The following is a 24,561-nucleotide window of genomic DNA, read 5'->3' as shown; positions in this document are numbered from 1 at the left end:
TAAAAACCATCACAAAAGGAAATGAAAAAAGAATCAAAACAGCTCACTAGAAAAATAGAAACTAAACATAAAAGAAGGCATAAATCAGGAATTCACTGGTCCAGTGGTTAAGACTTGGAGCTTTCACTGCCTGGGCCTGGGTTCAATCCCTGGTCGGAGAATTAAGATCCCACAAGCTGGGCTTCCCTGGTGGCGCAGTGGTTGAGAGTCCACCTGCCTATGCAGAGGACACGGGTTCGTGCCCCCGTCCGGGAAGATCCCACATGCCGTGGAGCAGTGAAATAAAATAAAATTTAAAATTAAAAAAAAAAGATGAGTATTAAAAAAAAGATCCCATAAGCTGTGCAGCATGGCCAAAAAAAAAAAAGGCATAAGTGGATGAAATGAAGGACAATAAGCTATAATATATACAGAATACAAACAGCAAAACAGCAGGAGTAAGTCCTTCCTTGTCAGCGATTATTTTAAATCTAAATAAATTAAACTTTCCAATCAAAAGGCAGATATTGTCAGAATGGATAAAACAGCATGATTCAACTATATGCTGTGTACAAGAGACTCACTTTATATCCAAAGACATGAATAGATTGAAAGTTAGAGGATTTAAAAAGATACTCCATATGAATAGTAACCAAAAGAGATCAGGGGTGGCTATACTGATATCAGACAAAAATGGACTTTATTTCAAAAACTGTTAAAAGAGACAGAGGGACACTATATATTGATAAAAAGGCCAATGAATCAGGAAGATATAACAACTATAAACATAAATTAACCACAAAACAGAGACCCAAAATATATGAAGCAAATATTAACAGAATTGTAGAGAGAAATATATAGCTCTACAGTAATAGTTGGCAAATTCAATACATCACTTTCAATAATGGATAAAACATCTAGGCAGATAATTTATAAGGAAAATGAAAACAAACATACAAAATACCATAACTTATGAGATGTAGTGACACCAGTGCCCAGAGGTAAATTTATAGCTACATTAAAAAAGAGAAAAGATCTCAAACCACTTTGTGGATTTAGACATCTTGTGGAACCAGAAAAAGAAGAGAAAACCTAACACAAAGCTAACAGAAGGAAGAAAATAATAAAGACTAGAACAGTGATAAATAAAATTGAGAATAGAAAAACAATAGACAAAACCAACAAAACCAAAAGTGGTTATTGAAAAAGATCAACAAAATTGACAAACATTTATCTAGAGTGATAAAGGAGAAAATAAAAAAGATACAAATAACTAAATCAGATATGAAAGTGAGGACATTACTACTGAACTTACATAAATGTAAAGGATTATAAGAGACTACTATTAACAACTTATGCCAACAAACTGGATAACCTAGATAAAATGCACAAATTCCTAGAAATACACAAAGACCTAAACTGACTCAAGATGAAATAGAACATTTCAACAGACATGTAACAAGTAAAAGGATTGAATCAGTAATCAAAAACCTCCCAACAAAAGAAGTCCAGGACCAGATGGCTTCACTAGTGAATTTTACCAAACATGTAAAGAAGAATTAACACCAATCCTTTTCAAACCCTTCCAAAAAGTTGAAAGGAAGGGAACACTTCCTAACTCATATGATGAGGTCATCATTACATTGATATCAATTCCACACAAAGGTATCACAAGAAAGCTACAGATAATACATCTTATAAATATAGATACAAAAATCCTCAACAAAATTCTAGCAAACACAATTCAATAGCATATTGAAAGGATTATACATCATGACCATATGGGATTTACCCCAGGAATGCAAGAGTGGTTCAACATGGGAAAATCAATCAATGTAATACGCCACACTAATGGAAGAAAGGATAAAAACCACATGATCATCTCAAAAGATGCAGAAAAGGCATTTGACAAATTCCAATATCTTCTCATGATAAAAACACTCGAAAACAAGGAATGGAAGGAAAGTTCCTCAAAGTTACAAAGTCAATAATGAAAACTGCATAGCTAACATCATACTCAATGGTGAAAAATGGAAAGCTTTCCACCTAAGATCAGGAAAAAGATAAGGATGCCCACTTTCACCAATGATATTCAACATTGTACTGGAAGTGCTAGCCAGAGCAATTAGACAAGAAATCGAAATAAAAGGAATTCAAATTGGAAAGGAAGAATTGTAACTATCTCTTTGCACAGATTATATGATTATACATATGAAAAATCCAAAGACTCCACAAGAAAACTACTAACGTTAGTAAACGAATTCAGTAAATCTGCAGGTTATAAGATAAACACACAGGATTCAGCGGTTTCTATCCATGCACAATGAACAATCTCAAAACGAACTTAAAGAAGTAATTCCATTTAGTGTTTAAAATAATGAAATACTTAGGAATGCATTTAACCAAAGAAGTGAAAGACATGTATGCTGAAAACTACAAAACATTGATGAAAACTAAAGAACACCTAAATTAATGGAAAGACATTCTTAGTTCATGGGGAGGAAGACTTAATATTGTCAAAATGACAATCTCACCTAAGCAATCTACAGATTCAACACAATCTCTATCAAAATTCCAATGGCGTTTTCTTCCAGAAATGGAAAGGTCAACACTCAAATTCACAAGGAGCCCTGGATATCCAAAATAACCTTAAGATGAAAAAAAAAAATGGACAGCTGAGATTTCCAGATTTCAAAACTTATAAAAAAGCTACAATAATTAAAACAGAGTGGTACTAGTATATGGATTGACATATAGACCAATGGACTAGAACTGAGCGTCTGGAAATAAACCCATACATCTACAGCCCATTGTTTTTTGACAAGGATGCCAAGTCCATTCAACTGGGAAAGAACAGTCTCTTCAACAAATGGTACTTGGACAACTGAATTTCCACATGTACAAGAATTAAGTTGGACCCCTACTCCACATCACATACAACTATGAATTAAAAATTGCAATCACCTAAATTTCAGAGCTAAAACCATAAAACTCTTGAAGGAAACATAGGGTAAATGTGCATGACCTTGGACTTGTCAATGGATTCTTAGATATAACACCAAAACACAAGTAGCAAAAATAAAAATAAATAAGTTGAATTTCATCAAAATTAAAACTTTTGTGCATTAAAGGACATTATTAAGAAAGTAAAGAGATAATCTACAGAGTGGGAGAAAATATTTGCAAATCATATATCTTGATAAGGATTTAATATCTAAAATATATAAAGTACTCATCAACAATAGGACTCAACACAACAAAAGGACAAACAATTTCATTAAAAATAGGCAAATGTGGGAATTTCCTGGCAGTCCAGTGGTTAGGACTCCACGTTCTCACTGCCAAGGGCCTGAGTTCAATCCCTGGTCAGGAAACTAAGATCCTGCAAGCTGTGTGGCACAGATAAAAAAAAAAAAAAAAAAAAAGGTCAAAGGACCTGAATAGACATTTCTCCAAAGAAGATATACAAATGACCAGTAAACACATAAAAAAGATACTTAACATCATTAGTTACTAGGGAAATGCAAATCAAAACCACAATGAGATGTCACTTTATACCTACTAGGATGGCTATAATCAATAAAACAGAAAATAAGTGTTGGTGAGGATGTGGAGAAATTGGAAAACCTACACATTGCTGGTGGGATATAAAATGGTGTAGCCTCTGTGAAAAATAGTTTGGTGGTTCTTCAAAAAGCTAACCAGAGAATTATCATACAACCCACTAATTCTACTCCTAGGTATATGCTGAAAAGAATTGAAAACAAGTTCAAACAGAGATTTGTACATGAACGTTCATTGCAGCATTATTCACTATAGTCAGAAGATGGAAATATTCCAAGGGCCCATAAACAGATAAGTAGATAAAATGTGGTATATACATAAAATGGGATATTATTCAGCCATAAAAAGGAATTCATGCTACAACATGGATAAACCTTGAAAACATGCTAAGTGAAATAAGCCAGTCACAAAAGGACAAATACTGTATGATTCCACTTATATGAAATCTCTACAATAGGCAAAATCATGGAAACAGAAAGTAGATTAAAAAGTAACCAAGACTTGGGGGAGACAATGGGGAGTTATTGCTTAATGGTTACAGAGTTTCTGTTTGGGGTGATGGAACATATTTAAAGAGATAGTTGTGATGGTTGCACAACAGTGTGAATGTAATTAATGCCACTAAATTGTACACTTAAAAGTGGTTTTTAGGGACTTCCCTGGTGGTCCAGTGGTCAAGACTCCATGCTCCCAGTGCACGGGGCCCAGGTTGGATCCCTGGTCAGGAAACTAGATCCCGCATGCCACAACTAAGAGCCTGCATGCCACAACTAAGAGCCCACATGCTGCTAATAAAGATCCCATGTGCCGCAACTAAGACCTGGCATAGTCAAACAATTAAATAAATAACTGTTTTTTAATGGTTTTTAAAATGGTACATTTTATGTTATATATATTATGTATACATTATATACATATATATTACCACAATAAAATATTTTTTAAAGTTAGTGTTTAAAAAACTAATAAAAGTCTTTTACCTGTAGCATGATGTGATTGCAAATAATATGATTAGAAGGTATGCCAAGTGAAACAAGGGGATCACTGTCATAGAAGTTGCCTCAAATTCCAGTTGTCTAGAAAGTGATGTAAAGTAGACCACCTACCACAAAAAGATACTCAGATAAGTAACTTTTAATTCTGATATTGTGTGTGTTACAAATGATATTGAAACACTATAGCTTATTGATTGAAACATTAAAATTCAGTAAAGAATCAAACTATGTGGATTATGATTTTAGAATAAAGAAGGTAATGAAGATTTGCTTCTTCCCACAAATCTCTGGCATGCTTTCCAAAGTTTATTTCAAAAATCCAAAGTTTAAAACTCCTGAATATATGAAATCTGAATCTTATATAAAAAATCATTGATAACTATAGACATTTTGGCTTTTTCTAAATTTTTATTAGGTTGTTATCTTTTACTATTTTAACTGCACAAATATCATTTCATTAAGGACTGGGTATTCAAAGGCTTTTTCCAGAAGGTGTCTCACTTTCACCAGTTTTGTTCAGAGTATTAGGTTTGCCAGCCCAGCAATTACTGAACAGCTAACATGTGCCTGGCACTATTCTATAATTTACTTTTAAAATGCTCAGCATTCTTTTTCAACAAAACCATGGAACTTTTGCTTATAGATTTGTTTTTTTTTATTCCACTGAACTCTAAACAAATTTTAGGGGGCTCCCAGAAACAGCAAAGACTTTAACTAAAAGTAAAAATTTCAAAGTAATTTGACCAGAAAACCAAACTAAACCTTAAGATCAATGTCTGTACTGAACAGAACCACCTTGAGGATGTACAATTTGTGTTTTTCAGCAAAATGTTACCAAGGATTTAAGATTTCTGGCTTTTTTTTTTTTAAGGTCTTAGCTCTCTTTTTTATTTTATTTTTTAAAAAATTTGTTCTATAGTTGATTTACAATTATGTGTTAGTTTCAGGTGTACAGCAAAGTGAATCAGTTATACGTATGCATATATCCACTCTTTTAGATTCTTTTGTGGCATTCTTCAGTGCGCTATGTTAAGAAAGTTGGATTAAGGACCAAATACAGCAGAACACACCCAGCTTCAAGTCAAGGGCTCCATCAAGTAATTAGGGAGTGCTGTTGGAACAAGTCTTCTTATCCCTCCCACCTTCTCCTGGCCTCCCTGTAAAGCCCCAGCCGCTAGGTACCTGGATCTTCTTCAAGGCCAGACTCTTTTCAAGGTTGCCAACTTGGTTCAGGAAGTGGATCAGCCACGCCTTGCTGCGTTCGCTGTCCTCTCCTTCGCCAGTCTTCAGGTAGTACTGCAGCCGCATGGCTTTGGCCTCCAGGAGTAACTGGCTCAGTCCCATGCTCTCGCCTAACACAGTTCCTCCAAGGATGTTGGCCAGGTACACGACCTGGCCGGCTAGGCTGTAGATGGGGAAGGTGATGTTTTTCAGGTTGAGGACACTGTTCGTTTTCCAGGCGAACAAGAGTGGGTGGAAGGGTACACAGTAGCCCTGGTTCTTCGAGTACACCTCATTGTAGAGGATCTGGGTTCCGTTTGCCTGTGTCACAGTCAAAGCCTGAACCGCGTCGTCCACTTCACTAATTTCTGATAAGGTTTCTTGTTCCAGCAGCGAGTTGGTGTTGGAGACCACTAGAATGGAAGCATAATTGACCCCGGTGCTCTTCCTGGCGATGGAGAAGAGATTGGAGTCGTTGGCGGTGAAATGTCCCTGCACGAAGCGTCGCTCAGCCTTGGCGGGGCTCCCTATCGGGGTGTACTGCTCCTCGAGGTCTTCTTCTTCCTTGGGCAGGTGAATCAGGCCAGCGCCGAGGACGGCCGTTAAAACCATGGGCAGCAGCAAGAAGATCCAGGGGTGCGAGCCCACCTCCCATCCCAGCCGCCGGAAGGCCCGGGAGAGCGGCACCTCCAGGCAGTCGGTGTGGCAGCGGGGCCTCTCGGACACTCCGTTCTCAGACTCCGACGCCGGCAGAGGCTGCGACTCCGGCGGGGCCCCTGCGCGCTGCCCCGCAGCCCAGCCCAGCTCGAGCTCCTGTCCCGGACCCGACGCCGAGACCGGCTCCGGCTCGGGCTCTGCAGCCGGGAGAGGCTCGGAGCCCGGCCCTGCCGGCGGCTGCGGTCGGCTCTCCGAGTCCGGCCCCGGCCCCGCCTCCGGCCCCTGCGCTACGGGCCCCGGTTCCTGCCCCGCCTCCCGCCCGGGCGTCGCCTCTGGCGCAACCTTAGCTGCATTAAGGCCCATTTCCGGGAAGGAAAGGCGACGTTCTCAAACAGGACAGCAGATTGGAAGGGCGCTGCTGCACGGAGCGCCCACCTCCACCCACCCGACGGTTTCCTGGAGAAATTCTGAGGGAGTCTGTTTGAGCCCGGGCTGCTCGCGCCCGGAGGCTGGAGCTTCGCTGGCGGCCACATGGTAGCCTAACCAGCCCCAAGTGTGTCCCTGCGCCCAGCCTCTCACGATTCAGTGAATACAAGAAACAAACGTCTTACAGGCGAATGGAATCGTGCCTGTCCTACAGGACTCACAATTTATTGGCAGGATTTGGCTGGTTCACGGTCGCCCCCCCCCCCGCACGCGCGCGCGCGCACACACACACACACACACACAAATGGCACAGATATGTCATGTGTTTTAAGTGGCAGCTTTTACCTTTGGGCGGATCATCCAGAAGCATGGTTCTCAGGGTAAGGCTTTGGTGAACCTGGTACACCTAATTTAGTTGTTTTTATTCTTTAACTACAGACATAACATTCTCCTTGTAAAAAGTTAGAAGTAAATGCATAGAATGAAAAGTGAAAAAGAAGAAAATAACCCAGAAGCCAACCCTAAAACTTCCTTCTGTCCCATTCCTCCTCTTAACGGAAGTGTTAAAAAGTGGGTGTTTATCCTTTCAAACCGTTTTCTTTGCATTTGCAGGCATATCAAAATATATGCAGGTATATCTTTTCCATGAGTATTATTGCAGTGTGTATGCAGATTACATTGTTCACCAAATATGTCAAAGGATCTTAACATGACTGCATGTAGAGTTATCTTACTCTTTTGAATTGCTTTATAATTTTCCAGTGTATGGGTGAAACATAAATTAATGAGCCATAACCCTATTGATAGATCTGTGGGTCTTTTAGAGTGTTTTGCTGATATAAATAGTGCTAAGTGAATGAATGTCTTTTACTTAGAGCACAAGAACTATATTTGTGAGATGTTTTTGTGGAAAGGGATTTACTGGGCCAAAGGATATCCCCTTTTTTTTTTTTTTTTTTTTTTTTGGCGGTACGCAGGCCTCTCACTGTTGTGGCCTCTCCCGTTGCAGAGCACAGGCTCCGGACACACAGGCTCAGCGGCCATGGCTCACAGGCCTAGCTGCTCCGCGGCATGTGGGATCTTCCCGGACCGGGGCACGAACCCGTGACCCCTGCATCGGCAGGTGGACCCTCAACCACTGCCACCAGGGAAGCCCAAGGATATCCCATTTTAAATTTCAGAGTTAATGATGAAATCCATAGAAGCTGTATCAGTTTACACCCTCATAAGCAGTGCATGAAGTTTTGTTTTGCCACAGCCTGTCCCAGAATGTCATTAAAATGTTTGATTTGTGCCACTGGTATCTTATTTTGATTTTACTTTTTTAATTTGTTGCTTAGACTCACCATATTTCCTCTCTGGGTGAACTATCATCTTATATCTTTTCCTGGTTTCCCTTTTGGACTGTTAGAATTTTCTTCTTGATTATAGAAACCATTCATATACTAATGAAATGACCGTTTTGAGCCATGAGTCTCCCCACCCCCCTACTCTCCCATCCCCATTTTGCTGGTTGCCATGCCTTCTGTTTGTAGTTGAATTAACTAATGTTTTTAAAATGAGTTCTGGATTTTGTTTCACAATAGACAGCTGTTTCCCTTTCAGTGATTATAATCTACTTTAAATTTTTAAAATTCACTCCTTTTTTTAATTACTGAAGTATAGTTGATTTACAATGTTGTATTAGTTTCTGGTGTACAGCAAAGTGATTCAGTTATACATATAAATACATATTCTTTTTCATATTCTTTTCCATTTTGGTTTATTACAGGATGTTGAATACAGTCAATATCCAGTAGGATCTTGTTGTTTATCTATTTTATATATAGTAGTTTGTCTCTGCTAATCCCAAACTCCTAATTTACCCCTGCCCCACCCCCTTTACCCTTTGGTAACCGTAAGTTTGTTTTCTATGTCTGTTTCTGTTTCAAAAATAAGTTCATTTGTGTCATATTTTAGATTCCATATATAAGTGATATCATATGGTATTTATCTTTCTCTTTCTGACTTAAGTACTTCACTTAGTATAATAATCTCTAGGTCCATTCATATTGCTGCAAATGGCATTATTTCATTCTTTTTCATGGCTGAGTAGTATTCTGTTGTGTATATGTACTACATCTTTTTTTATTCATTCATCTGTCAACGGATATTTAGGTTGCTTCTATGCCTTGGCTATTGTAAATAGTGCTGCTGTGAACATTAGGGTGCATATATCTGTTTGAATTAGAGTTTTCTCTGGATATATGCCCAGGAGTGGGATTGCTGGATCATATGGTAGTTCTATTTTTAGTTTTTTAAGGAACTGCCATGCTGTTTTCCATAGTGGCTGCACCAATTTACATTCCTACCAACAGTTTAGGAGGGTTGCCTTTTCTCCACACCTTCTCCAGCATTTGTTATTTGTAGACTCTTTAATAATGGCCATTCTGACCGGTGTGAGGTGGTACCTCATTGTAGTTTTGATTTGCATTTCTCTAATAATTTTTAGCAATGTTCAGCAGCTTTTCATGTGCCTATTGGCCATCTGTGTGTCTTCTTTGGAGAACTGCCTATTTAAGTCTTCTGCCCATTTTTTGATTGGGTTGTTTGTTTTTTTTGTTATTGAGTTGTATGAGCTGTTTTTATATTTTGGAAATTAAGCCTTTGTCAGTCACATCATTTGCAAATATTTTCTCCCATTCTGTAGGTTGTCTTTTTGCTTTATTTATGGTTTCCTTTGCTGTTCAAAAGCTTGTAAGTTTGATTAGGTCCCACTTGTTTATTTTTGTTTTTATTTCTATTGCCTTGGGAGATTGACCTAAGAAAACATTGGCATGATTTATGTCAGAGAATGTTTTGCCTATGTTCTAAGAGTTTTATGGTGTCATGTTAACAAGTCTTTAAGCTATTTTGAGTTTATTTTTTTGTATGGTGAGAGGGTGTGGTTTTTTTTTTTCTTTCTTTTTTTTTTTTGCAGTACGCGGCCTCTCACTGTTGTGGCCTCTCCCGTTGTGGAGCACAGGCTCCGGACGTGCAGGCTCAGCGGCCATGGCTCACGGGCCCAGCCGCTCCATGGCATGTGGGATCTTCCCGGACCAGGGCATGAACCCGTGTCCCCTGCATCAGCAGGCGGACTCTCAACTACTGTACCACCAGGGAAGCCCAGAGGGTGTGTTTTAACTTCATTGATTTACAGTGGCTGTCCAGCTTTCCCAATACCACTTGCTGAAGAGGAGAAAATGTGCATTTAAATATTGATCCATCTGGAAATTTATTTTAATGTAATGTAAAGAAGTGACACTGAGTGTGTTTGCTTCAACCAACATCGTGCTACCTTTCCGTAATATGGAATTTAATTGAAACATGACTGCCCTATCAAGGACTACATTTTCTAATTCCTTTGACTTACACATGTGACAATGAGATCAGTAGTCGACTACAAAATATGCATGGAAGTGATATGTTTCACCTATAGGCCAAGACCTTTAAGAAGTTCTCTGTCCCATCTGCCATCTAGACACAGGCAACAAAAGAGGCCATTTGGACTGTGACACCATAAGTTGGCAGGAACCTGGGTCCCTGAATCACCATGGTCAGGATAGGTACTCACTCACCAGGAACATCTACAGTGACTGTTACATGAGTGAGAAACACACTTTCATTGTGGTAAACCACTAAAATGTTGGGGCTTATTTATTAAAGTGGCCAGTATGGCTTCTCCACTAAAGAATTCAATGAGGAGATAGCTGTCCCTAAGCACTTGTGTCTGAGCACACTTCATTTTATTCAGCAAGCACTCTGACCACTGCCAATGTATTTCCTGAGCCCTAGGGGACCAAGAACTTCTAGAGTTAAGTCTCCTCAAAAAAGAAGCACAGGACTTCCCTGGTGGAGCAGTGGTTAAGAATCTGCCTGCCAATGCAGGGGACACGGGTTCGAGCCCTGGTCCGGGAAGATCCCACATGCCGCGGAGCAACTAAGCCCATGCACCACAACTACTGAGCCTGTGCTCTACAGCCCACAAGGCACAACTACTGAACCCACGTGCCACAGCTACTGAAGCCCCTGCACCTACAGCCCATGCTCCGCAGCAAGAGAAGCCACTGCAGTGAGAAGCCACGCACCGCAACGAAGAGTAGCCCCCGCTCGTCGAAACTAGAGAATGCCCGTGCACAGCGACAAAGACCCAACACAGCCAAAAATAAATAAATAAATTAATAAATTAGAAAAGAAAATGTATTTTTTAAAAAAGAAAGAAGCACAGAGAAGAGGAGAAACGCTAAAAGGAACCAAGGAAGACAAAAGCGATTGACCCCCCTCATGAAGTACATGATGGGGTGATTGGGAGAGGGCAACCTAGATGAGTTTATCCGAGTCAAGGAGGTGAAAATGGGCAAGCTTTAGCTAAACAATGAACGGTCTGATAATTCAGTAACTCATTGACTTCATATTTCTGCCTATGCTAGACCTTCCACATCAAGATGAGAGGACTATGTTAGAAAACAAATATCTGAGCCCCAAATCAAGGGAAATTACAATAGTCCTTTGGTATCCGAGGGAGATTGGTTCTAGTACCCCCTGCAGATACCAAACTCCGTGGATGTTCAAGTCCTTTATATGAACTAGCCAGTACAGTCAACCCTCCACATCCTCGGTTCTGCATGGTTCGAGTCAACCGACTGAGGATCGAAAATCGGTTGGTGGAATAGAGGATCTCACCCACGGATATGGATTGTAATCAAGGGAAAGCACTCAGTCCTAGCAAACAGGGCTGGTTTACAGGTTTTTCAAGAAGGCAAGGGATCAATGTAAGGGTCAGGATAAGAAATATAAACCTAAGGGAACCTTCCTGAAAGAAGCAGGTGAGATATAGCCAGAAAGAGTCCCGGTCTGTGTCATCTGTGTCGTGGGTCTCCACCACAGAAGGTGCTGTGGCAAAGGGAAGGCCATCTGCATTCCATTGAAGTGAAGTAAGTTACTTAGGGCATGGAAAATATCCAAAAGTTGAAAAAAAGTTAGATTTTGGGGGGAGAGAACATGGCAGGGGCATTGATCCTCACTAGGCCCCAGAGGGTACAGACTTCAGAAGGACAAATAATAGGTTCTCTTCAGGAATCTGCTGAGGATGATTCTAAATCTGAAACAGATGTTGGGACCTTAGGGGAAAGTGCCCCTGAGACACAAGTTCTAGGATCTACATAAATTCTGCTTAAATAGAACTAGACAGAATCCACACTCAATCCAAGAATGCATGGTCTATGTGGGCAACAGAAATTTAAAGGTTTTGGATCTTTTTCAAGGCATTATGGCATCCTAAAGTAAGACTTTGAGGCTAATGTGCCAGGGTTCAAATCCCAGCTCTAGCTCTTACTACCTGTGTGATTAGGGGCAAGTTACTTAACCTCTCTCTGCAACACTTTTTCCATCTATCAAATGGAGAAAATAATACCTAGCTCATGTAGTTCTTATGAGGATTAAATTATTTAATATACGCAAAATTATTTAAAATATGAAATTCAATACGAGCCATTATTATTTGAAATATTTTGACCACTGAGTGGTTTCTTGGTTTTTGTTTGTAGTTTGATACCTTATCAAGGTAAGGACATTTTGCTACAATGTTATTTTGTTCTTTTTTGTTAAATGAATGAGTTAAAGTTTTGTCAAATCACATTTGTTATTTCATTGGGAAGATCATATGGCTTCTCTTCTTCAATGTATGTACAGGAAAACAGTGTTATTATATTTTTCTAATTTTGAAAAATGCTAGAAAACCCTAAATTTCAGAATATAATGTGGGTTCAATTTATTGATAGTTTATAGAGCATTTCTGCATTCATGTTTATAGTTTAGATGGGCCTATAATTTTCTTTTATTGTCCGATTTGGGTAACAATGTTATGTTAGCCCCTTAAAAAGTTGGATAGCTTTCTCTCTTTTCCTATTCCCTGCAAGAGTTTCTGTAAGATAGAAATAACTTGTGTCTTGGAGGTTGCTAAATCTCTTCTGTGAAATATCTGGGTCTAGTTCCTTTACGAGGTGGACATTTTTATTTTTCTAAAAATGTGTGAATGTCACTTGTTTTAAAATGAATTGTCGTAACGTTGTCATGTGGTTTTGAAGGTTAGAGAATCTGTTCTGTATCTGTGCGCTCCGCTCTTCCTCCGTTCCTAATGTTAATTTGCATGTACTCCTTTTTCCCTTAAGCAGACTTTTTCTATTTGCTACTCTTTTAAGAGAAACAGCTTTTGATTTCCAATTTAACTCTATTTTAAAATTCTTTGATCTTTCTGTTTCTGTAATTCTACCTTTGCTTTTATTTACTTCCTCCAATTTTCGTTGTTCTTCTTCTGATTTCTTAGGCTCACTGCTTCTTGTTTTATAATAAACACATTTAAAACTACACATTTTCACTTAAGTATTGGATTAACTATTTTACAGGTTTTGATGAGTAGTGTTCTAAAGATAAATTTTCAAAAATGTACTAACTTCCTTGGAAGTTATCCTATTTTGTGTCATCTGTTTACCATGCTTTTATCCCCATTTGCCTTGTCTATTGTTTTCCTTTGCTCCTTTTGTTGGATTAGTATGTTTTTCTTAACTTCTGTGGTATTCTTTAAAAGGTACTCTTACATTTTTAACATGTGTGTTAGCTTCACATTTCTTTAACATATTCTAAGGTTAATTATTAACTCTGTTCTCTTCCAAAAGCAACAAAATATTTATAATTTTTTTATTTCATGCTGAAACACTTCACCATCAACTTCCATAGTATTGTTATCCAGAATTTTCATTCTGATTTTTAAACACATCCATGAAAATTATTGTGTTTTTTTTCAAACTCAGTACTTAATTTAGTTTAGCAATATGTTATCCAAATGGATTTGCTCACCATTGCATTTCCCTCCTACCTCTTTGATACATATTCTTCAGTAGTTTCTTCACAAATGTCAGTGAGGAGTAAACTATTATATTTTCATATTTGTTTTTTTTTCTAACAACTTCATTAAGATATAATTCACATGCCATACAAATCAGCCATTTGAAAGTGTACATTTTAATGACTTTTAATACAGTCACAGAGGTGTGCTTCCTTCCCCATAATATGTCAATGCTACTCTCTCACTTCATCCTACGTTCCCCTTCCCCCCCCACCCCGCCGTGCCCTCAAGTTCATTCTCTATGTCTGTGTCTTTTATTCCTGCCCTGACACTAGGTTCATCAGTACCGCTTTTTAAAATCCCATATATATGCATTAGGATACGGTATTTGTTTTTCTCTTTTTGTCTTACTTCACTCTGTATGACAGATTCTAGGTCCATCCACCTCACTACAAATAACTCAATTTCGTTCCATTTTATGGCTAATATTCCATTGTATATCATATTTGAATACATATTGAATTATCTTCCTTCTTGAATGATAATTTATTATGTATTGAATTCTAGGTTCAGCGTTCTTTACTTTGGGTACATAAAAGATATTTTTCCGCTTTTATTTTTGCTGATGAGAGCTCTGCTACCAACCCGATTGCTGTTTATTTGTAGGTAATCTGTCATTTTTAAAAAAATAGACTTTATTTTTCAGAGTAGTTTTAGGTTCACAGAAAAATTGGACAGAAAGTACAGTGATTTCCCAAATACTCCCTGGTCCCACACATGCATTCTCTCCCCAGTATCAACATCACCCACCAGAACTATAAAGAGTAAAAAGTTAATCTCCTCTTTGCCCTACACCACTCCCCTTTTCATCTCCCCACATACACTCTCTTCCATTGTTATCATTTTAGTGTGCATCCCTCCTGAATGCTCCATTTGTCTGTCTACACACACATAGTGCAACAGTGCATCTGGATCATAATACAGATGTATATATACATTCATATACATGTGATTGTTGTAATGGTCAGTTTTGTGTATCACCTTGGCCAGGCTGTAGTCCCCAGTTATTCAGTCAAACGCTTATCTAGGTGTTATTGTGAAGGCATTTTGTAGATGTGATTAAAGTCCACAACCAGTTGACTTTAAGGAAAAGGGATTATCCTAGATAATCTGATGGGCCAGAATCAGTTATTTGAAAGATCTTTAGAGCAGAGCTAAGTCTTCCCTGAAGAAGAAATTCTGCCTGAGCACAGCAGCTTCAGTTTGTGCCTGACAGTTCTAGACTGTTGTGGACAAAGAATGTCACCTGCCCTGTCAGAAAACAAAGGATGTTGCTGCCACCAGGCCCGCAGCCACTGCAGCTGCCCCCAGCTGTGCACCCTGAGGGGATTCAGGATGGAGAAGAGCAGGGTACTGACCCCAGATCACTGAGGTGCACGTCAAAGGGATGATTTCAGTGAGCCCAGGCTCCTGCATCTTCCCATCCACAGAAAAGCACTAAATTCCTTAACTTGAGATGTCTGGTTTTCTTTAATGAACAGTCACCTTTTATGTTCTGACCGTCAGGACTGAGTGAAGGAAGGATTTCTTGGAGACTCTAAGACATGTGTTCATGATGAAACAATTCACGTTACTCCAATCTAGTGTTGCTTCTTTTAACACAGTTGTATCATAGGTGCATTGTAAACCTTAGTGCAACCATTTTTAGTTTTTCTCTAACTTTGTTTTTGAGTAAATCACAATACTAATTTATTACTTTATCATGAGAAATATAACAAACAGGCCAGGTTTTCTTTTATGGATTAACATTCTTCCTATATAAGTTATGTGGGAAATCACAATTTTACAATTTAAAAGATTTTAGTGCAATGGTTCTTCATGTTTTGGGATGCGAATATCCAATATGTGACCTCTCCTCAGGCACAGTGTACATGTGTGCATGTATTCAAGGTTTTTCGTGTTTCCAAAACTTATCCCCTGGACTTAACCTTGACTCAGCAGTTTGGTGAATGGAGAGCAGTGCAGATTCTTTGATACCTATTCTGCCAGTACTGCAAGTGGGAGAGCCGTGTGATTTCAGGCCTATTTTTTCTTTAAATTTTCACTGTGTGGAATTTGCATGTGCGGTACTAATTGGGATAAACCACATTCTGTAAACATTAATATAAGACTAAAAATCTCAGACCAGAAAGTCTGCTTAGTTACATCCCTGATAACATAGCCTAGGACAAGAAGGCGGGAAGTTATGTTTGTGTCATTTGTACCAATAAATCTGGCCATTTACACTTGGTTATTTGGAGGGAGCATTATGGACCGGTCAGGGCACCAGCTCCATAGTCAGACACACCTGTGTTCACCCCCAGCAGGGCAACTTCTTAGTTGTGTAACCTTGGGCGAGTCAAATGGGCATAATTAGAGCACCTGCCTCCAAGGAGTTTAGGACGTGCTGGCTTTATAATTGCTCAATCGTTGTTCAACAAACAACAAATTACTAAGCCAATATTTATAATATTTAGAACAGTTGTTTTGGTTATGGGAAGGCTTTCTGACCTCCATTTTTGTGCCAGGTTGGTGAAATAGACTCATCTAGAAAGGGTTTCTTAGACTTCTCTGTGTTGCTCCGACTGAGGTCTCTTCCTCCAGCACAATCCCTCAGAAGGATGGGGTGGGATGGGGACAGACGGGTCCCAACATGAAACCAAGCTATGGTGACTTCCTAGAATACGAACAATCTGCAATGCCTTCCAAGCCTGCAGATTGAAATTGTAACACATTCTGCATTCCCTTTCTGCAAGATGTAGTTTGAATTTGAGGTCATTAGATATAGTTCTTTGTTTTTACTTTTTGGAGAACTTAAATCTACCAAACAGAAGACTTGAGACAGCACCACTAAAGCTCTTATAAGGAAGATTTCAGAACTTGAACTTTAATTTTAGAAAATAGATATCTAGAAGTAAATGACAATACATTTTACACAAATAAATTTAAATAATTATAATTTTTAAAACTTCCCAGAGTGAAGCTCTGGAAGAGACAACATTTGTGCACTAATTTTGATAATGGGTAATTTAAACAACATATGGTAACATTTACAAAAATGTGTAAGTAAGTGATCAAAATTAATTCATTAGACATTTATATTTCTGTCATGTACTTGCATAGGCATTTCCTGATTCTGTAGGCTCAGTGGTTCTTTTGGTGACATAGCATGCAGCAAACAGATGGAAAACATTAACTACTATTTTTCCATACTTGTCAAAAATATTCTGTAATCGTTACTCTAATTATATATACATATATATATAGTACTAAGTCACAATAAAGAAAATATTCTTGATAAAGTGAATCATTGGTGTGAAAGGAAAAATAAACTAGACTTTGAAATGGAAATAAATACGAGCTGGATCTTGAGTAGTGATTTTAATTTAAAAGCCATGGAGAAATAAAATGATAGGGATTGGATTTTGCTTTCTTGGATCTTTACACAACATTTCTATATATTTTTAGCATCTACAGAGCATGGGCTATATCTGATACTTCACAAGTCACCCAAACTTGTTAACTAGCCAATAAAGCATATTCTGAACCACTTGGTCTGATTTTATCATTGGTATTAAGTCAGCTAAGACCTCCATTTTTGACAGTGATGTTCAATGTGAAATAATTTTTGTCATATTTTCAGGACTTTACAAAAGTTGTAAATTGCTATTAATGTTTTTAACATCAGAGCTAAAGAATTTTACAGGTAGTAAGGAGGTAGACAGTTATCTGGTCCACCTCCTTTATTTTACACAAAACTGATGCATTTGCACAGAAGAATTTCTATGGTTTATTCCTGTCGATTGGGATCCATTATTCCTACTTTGCCTCTCAATTGTTTTTTAGTTTTTAAAAATTCTTTTTTTTTTTTGGCAAAGGAAGTTCTGCAACTCTGGTGATTTTACTTTTGTCTGGTTTTTTTTGTCATGACCAATAGGGTATACTTCTTTGTTTGCTAACTGTATTTTCTTTTGGCTGTTCAGTATAAATACCTGTTGTGGGTCTATAACCAATTAAACTCTCAGTGGCTAGCACAGGAAGTCCTTATTGTCCTGATAGCTGTCTGCTTATACCTTTGCAGCACCACCTGCTGATTAATTGACCTAAGGAAATTAGAACTCTCTCAGGTAAAACAGAAACTTTTTTTTAAAGTACTTTAGAAAAAAAGTAATTTATTAAATGGATACTGTGGGACTCTTACAAAACAACTTAGCTCTGGAAGGTCTTGGGTGTAGCTGGGCCTCAGGAACATCTGGAATCAAGCCTTGAATGCCATCAAGACTCCCTGTGGCTTGTCGGTTTTTTTGTTTTTTGTTTTTTTGTCTGCCTTGTATTCCTTCTTTTTAATGCAAATGAAATTTTCTCCAAAAGTCTACTAGCAGAGAGACTTTCCTGGTGGCGCAGTGGTTAAGAATCCACCTGCCAATGCAGGGGACACGGGTTCGATCCCTGGTCTGAGAAGATCCCACACACCACAGAGCAACTAAGCCCGTGAGCCACAACTACTGAGCCCGTGTGCCACAACTACTGAAGCCCACGCGCCTAGAGCCAGAGCTCCGCAACAAGAGAAGCCACCGCAATGAGAAACCCATGCCCTGAAATGAAGAGTAGCCCCCACTCGCCACAACTAGAGAAAGCCTGCATGAAACAATGAAGACCCAACACAGCCAAAAATTTTTTTAAAAAAAAGTCTACTAGCAGATTTGAGTTTGAATCTTAATAGTTTCCCAGTTCTGGTTCTAAAATTCTAGGTAAAGGACACTGATTGGCTTAGCCTGCGTCATGTGACTGCTTATAGACCAGCTGACTCAGGCCAGGAAATGAATTACCAGAGAAACAATATCTTGTCCCAAGGGTCCTCTCTTGGTCCAATCAACTGTATCCAGGAAGTAGGATCATTATGTCTCCCACCATAACCATGAATACTGGGAAAAGAATAGTTCCTAGAAAAGGGATGTCAGATGAATAACTGCCGTGGTGGTCACTATGTGACCAGATTTGAGATTTGCTCTCCATGGGTTCCTAAATCACCATTGCAATCTCTCCTTTCCCCAGCCATGTAAGAATAGGTCAGAAATTTTAAAGCAATCTGAAGAACTTGTCCTTAGATTTTACCCACACAACTTTTTACCAGTATTGGGAGTTTTAACAGTTTTAATTGTGTAATAGATGATACATATGAAAGTTCATATGTGACATTGACGTAAATTAAGAAACACAAAAATAAACAAATGCTTTATGTTTCAAAAACAAACCACAAAAATAGATACGTGCGAATCCATGACCTAAGCTAAGGAAATAACATATTACAAACACTCCTGAAGCCCCAGTCTGTACACTCTGCAGCATGCCTCCAATACCTTACTTAACATGGTAGATAAATACTAATACAGTTCCCCTTGTTGGCAGGAAGACAATGGAAAGTAGTAAAGAATGCAGGCTCTGGATTAGAATTGTACATTTTCCACTTACTACATGCATGAGATTATGCAAATTACTTCATTTCCCTATCCCTCTCTCTAGTCTTCATCTGTAAAATGGGATTAAACTGTTCCCCTCTCATAGAGTTTGAGGATTATATAAGAAATGCAACATTCTTTATAATAGTGAAAGCCTGGAGCCTGGAAACAATATAATATAGATATTCTTTAACAAGGGACAAATTAAACAAATTGGTAGACTCGAACAATTGACTAGCATTGAGCATAGAGAAAGAGATCAGATTTGTGGTTACCAAAGGCAGGAAAGGGGTGTTGGGTGGGGGGAGGAATTGGTTGAAGGTATCAAAAGGCACAAACTTCCAGTTATAAGATAAATAGGTACTAGGGACGTGAGGTACAATGGGATAACTATAATTAACACTGCTGTATGTTACATATAAAAGTTGTTAAGGGAGCAAATCCTAAGAGTTTTTACCACAAGGAAAAATAATGTTTTTCTACTTCTTTTATTTTGTGTCTACATGAGATGATGGATGGTCGCTAAACTTATTGTGGTAATCACCTCATGATGTATGTAAGTCAGATCATCATGCTGTAAACCGTGAACTCATACAGTGCTGTATATCAAATATCTCTCAATAAAACTGGAAGAAAAAAGATAGCTATAAGAAACAACATTAAAAAACCCATATCTAATGGAAAGTCATCACATAACACACAATGTAATATATCAATACAATTTTTTTATTCAAAGTTAAAAAATAAATCAGTGTAAAGTCAATTTTTCTTTCTTTGAAAGGACCATCTCTTCTTTCTGAAACTATCTTTTTTTTCTGTTTTTTTGGGAAAGGAATGTTCTTCCTCTTAAGAAATTAATTAAGAATCCCTATAATTTGCAAAGTGTTTTAGGTCTTAAGGAATTAGCAGTGAGCAAAACATAGAACGTCTCTAAACACATAGAGCAAATTCTAGAAAACAAATAAACATATAATGTTACATCAGTAGTAATAAGTGCTATGAAGAAAAATGAAGCATGGTCAGGAGTTGAAGCAGTGGGGCTCAACCTTGGCTCAACACTGGAAACAACTGAGCACTTTAAAAAATGCTGAAGCCTTAGTCCCACCTGCAGAGATTCTATTTCAGTTACTTGGAAGTGCAGCTTGGGCATCACAAAGTTTAAGTTGCTCAGGAAGTTCTAATGCACAGCCAGAGCTGAGGACCACTAGGTTAGAGAGTGACATAAGATGCTATTTTAGGTGAGTGTTCTCTCCTCTTTGACAAGGTCATGTGGGGAGGGATCTGAATGAAGAGAGACAGTGAACCAAAAGAACATCTCGAGCTTCCATCCAGGTAGATGGACCACACGGGCCAGGTCCTGGTGAGGCGTGGGAAGGAGGTTAGCTGGGGTGGAGTAGAGTGAGGGGAAGAATGAAAATAGCATTCACTCGGAAAGACAAGAGCCAGACCAGTTAGAACCCTGTAAGCCATGGAAGGAATATGGGTTTCTTCTAGCGTGATGGAAACCATAGGAGGATTGTGAGCAAAGAGGAGTGAAATAATCTAATCAATATTTTAAGAGGGTTACGCTGGCAGTTGTGTGGAGAATAGACTAATTATCGGGTGTGAGAGTGGAAGCAGAGGCTAGCTAGGCAGCTGTTGCTGTAGGTCAGGCTAGAAACTATGGCGGCTTAGACCAGGGTGCTGGAGATCAAGGTGGTAAGAAGTGATTGGACCTGGGATAATTGGAGAAGGTAGAGCCAAAGGAATTTTCTGCTAAATTGGATTTTGAGTATGAGAGAAATAAAGGGGTTAGGAATAACCCCCAAGCCTTTGGCTTGAGCAAATATTTTGGGCGAATGGGGGTGCCACTTACTAAGCTGGACAACACTAGAGAAATGGATTTGTGTTGGCAGGAAGGGATCAAGAGTCTTGCTTTTGGACATGTTATGTTTGAGATGAAATGATGTTGGGTTTTACTTGATGTTAACGTCCTCAATTGACAATCCGCTGTAACTTTGGCCCCTTAATTGTAAAAGATTCACTATTCCATGAATATTGTAAGGCACTGACTTCTTGTTGTAGAGCATGATTAGGAAATGTGTTAATGTTATAAATTGCTCCAGGTAAAATATGTCTAAAAGAAAGTAGAGCATTCCCAGTTTTAAGAAACTAATGCTCTTTCACCAATTAGACTTTCGAAGTCACGTGTCCCTGGTTTTATCATTTCCCTGAAGTGTCTACATTATGGCAGAAATTAGTCGAACATTAGATTGGGGATTTATATGGAAATACATTCACAACAGTGGTTGGACTAAATTCTTTCAGTTTCATGTCACTGTCTGTGTATAAAATTAAGATACCTATAATATTATGAGACATCTGCATGCATTGCAACATCTCAGAAGATGAAAATCAAGAATTTATGTAAGCTAGGAAAAAAATCTTTTCTTTCAGCACCTTGGGTGATACCAGAATATAATGTGTTATAAATGCTGAGAGATGTTGTTACTATTTAGTAGAGTCATATTGAATTTCTGACTTTTTTCTCTATTATTGGAAATGGAACAATAAGATAATTCCCTATTATATCAGCACCCACATTGTGAATTTGAATGTGGGCAGGTTCCCCTGTGGCTCAGAATGTCTGAACAGGAGTCAGAATCGAGATTGTGATATTACAGCTTTCAAATGGGAAGGAAATAGAGTTCTCCTGTGCTTCTCTGGCAATAGAAGCAAAAAACTAATTACATTTTTCTTTTCAGAAAATAGAAGATATGAAAGAAAAAACTAAAATTTCCAAGAATCTGAATATCTTTCAGTGATGCCTATTTCCTAATATCCAATGATTTTATTTACTATGACTAGGTATACAGGCCTCTACTTTGAAAACATACTTAGCAAAATGGATGCAAAAGCAATAAAACCATCCCTTGGGGAGACAAACTGCATTCTGTAATTTCATTTATTGCGAATTTATCTGAAACTAAGCTGTAGCCATATGAACACTAGTGAAATTAAAAGCACGGTCACATTGTGACTATTTGGGTCACTTTTCTGGGTAATTTCAAGGGTCTCTTCATAAATATAAGCAGCAAAAGTACCCAAGCATTAGTGCGGTCTCAACGATGTTTTTTACATCCACAGTGTTTCTTTCTACTGGTTTTTCTTTGTGGACCCATGTATTTATTGAAGAACTTAAAAACACACACACACAAAGCCTGCTCCATAGAGGCTCCCAAGAGTGCTTTCTCTTGGTCCAAAAAAGTAGCTTTCACTGGTGATGAGAGCTGGAAAGGAGGTTGGGAACAAACATTCCAGGAATTCCAACTCTCCCTCTGCCTCAGCTGTCAGCTCACTGCTTCCTCTTGGTGATCTTTTCACAATCATGAAAGAAGTTTAAAAACATGATATATCTGACTAAAGCTGACAATGCAGTCCTACTGGCACAAATAAATCTGGTCTCGGTGCAGCTACATGAGTCAAACACACACACAGATGTCTGATAGTTATGACTAACATATGTTTAACATTTACTCTGTGCTGTTTCTATATCGTTTAATCCAAAAACAGTGCAGTGATGTAGGTGTTACCAATAGCCCCATTTTACAGGTGAGGAAACGGGCCTTAGAGATTAAGTAACTTGTCCCATTCTATCTGGCCACTAAATGGAGCAGCTGGAAACACTATCGTATTTCTCCAGTCACATCCATAAAACCTCCAAGGGCAGCCAGTGTGGCCTCCCAGGCTTCTGGACTCTTGACTAACCCCGAATAAGACATATAACACCTCCCCCTCGCCAGCTTTTCAGGAGACCAACCACGCTGCTAGACCCTTTGGTAGAGAGTAATCAATGCCTGTCCTTGATAAGCAATATCCTGGAGGCTTAGAGAACTAAAGGTATTTAAAGCTGGAAAGACTCAGCCGACTGACACTGTTTACTCACCGGGCAAAACCTGGTCGATGGGGAAAAGGAAAGAACAATAATTATCTAATAAAACTACCCTTCCTTTTCCTGAAAGTTAACTTGAAGAAGGATTCTATTTTTAGAATAAATAAAAGTCTAGAGTTGGAAAGGACCTCTAGAAGCAAAGAACAGATCAATTCTAGTTGCTTTTTAAGTGAATTCTTGAACACAAGTCTTCGTTTTAAAATTTTATACACTGTGAAGTTTTGTAATAGCCAAAGATGGCTGACTTTCAGGTCTTAAGCTTCTCCAGAAGGAAAAGTCTTGTCTTGAAAGCATTCTAGCTAAAAAACGCTTCAGCAAACTCTGGCTTAGGAATCATGAGCAACTTTGTTCTTTCTCAAACTGTTCCTCTCAGAAGTCATTTCTGCTTACTCTTTGCCAAATGGCTGGGCTGCCCTCAACACTGCTGCCTCCCGGAATTCACCTCCAGTCAGATTTGCCCTGTCACCTCCCCCAGTTAATCTGTTTCTGTGCTCCTGAGCAGGGGAACAGATCCAGAGGTTATAATACACTGAGGCAGTATTTTCCCTTTGGACTGCCAGCCTGAGTCAGGCCCAGGTGGGTGGTGATTCAAGTTGAAACAAACATGGGCTCAGTCCAAGCCTTTGGTTTTGATCTGTAGGAAAACTTCTTTGTAATGTGTGCCAGAGAAATGCAATTTTAAAAATAATAATAATATGCAGGGAATTGTTATGTAAGAGCTAAGACTGCTTTATGGTCCCGTGACTGGGATGTTTAAAATGCTATATTACAAGGAGAAAAATGTAAAGTGGAAGAATATTACAACAAAGTTTTGGTATAAAGCATAGCCTTTATAGAAGGCTGGAGTTCAGTACTCCTTTTAAAGGACTTTGAGGCCATCCTTTAGCTTCTCAAGAAGTCAACCCAGTTACTGCTGCTGTTTGCTCCCAAATCATGAAAGTGCTGGAAGGTGATGAACCACAAAGCTGAGCAGAGCCTCCTCAGTCTTGTTCCCATAATCTGGTGAGAAACTACATGACTATATAATAACCTCTTAAAAATTAGCTATAAAAGGAGATTTCTTGAATTCTAAATTGATTTATAGTGTAGGTAAATTTTTACTTGGGACAACATAGGCCCAAATTGACATCAAGGTCACTTATTTCTGCTTTCCCTTCATTCAACCAACTTTAATCTATAGAATGAGGTGGATAGTTGTAAAAAACTATTCAAGTGACTCTCACAAAAATTTTTAAAACATTAGCTGTTAAAATGATTACTTAAATTCTCCATTTATTAATGTAATGCTGACATATCATTTATAGAAAAAATTATTTATACTCCAGTTTTTATTTCTCTGGTTAAATATTTTTATTATTAATATTATAAAGCATATTTAATGCTCATACATCCTGAGAATGTGCATAATAACAATCTGCTTAAATTAAA

At 38.5% G+C, this 24,561-nt stretch overlaps 1 protein-coding gene across 1 annotated transcript; it reads right to left on the bottom strand.

Moving 5' to 3' along the window:
* Positions 1 to 4,519: 4,519 nt before the first annotated feature.
* Positions 4,520 to 6,484, bottom strand: LOC309969245 (patched domain-containing protein 3-like; the record flags this gene model as incomplete). Its single annotated transcript, XM_082850934.1, has 2 exons — positions 5,721 to 6,484; positions 4,520 to 4,645 (listed from the first exon to the last, which is right to left on the bottom strand). The coding sequence occupies exons 1-2, from the start codon at positions 6,369 to 6,371 to the stop codon at positions 4,520 to 4,522; spliced, it is 777 nt and encodes a 258-aa protein (XP_082707060.1). The 5' UTR covers positions 6,372 to 6,484.
* Between the last annotated feature and the right edge of the window lie 18,077 nt (positions 6,485 to 24,561).

This window comes from Leucopleurus acutus, assembly GCF_964270905.1.
Source record: "Leucopleurus acutus genome assembly, chromosome: 1".
In the NCBI taxonomy this organism is placed as follows: domain Eukaryota; kingdom Metazoa; phylum Chordata; class Mammalia; order Artiodactyla; family Delphinidae; genus Leucopleurus; species Leucopleurus acutus.
This window is presented reverse-complemented; position numbering and strand designations above follow the sequence as displayed.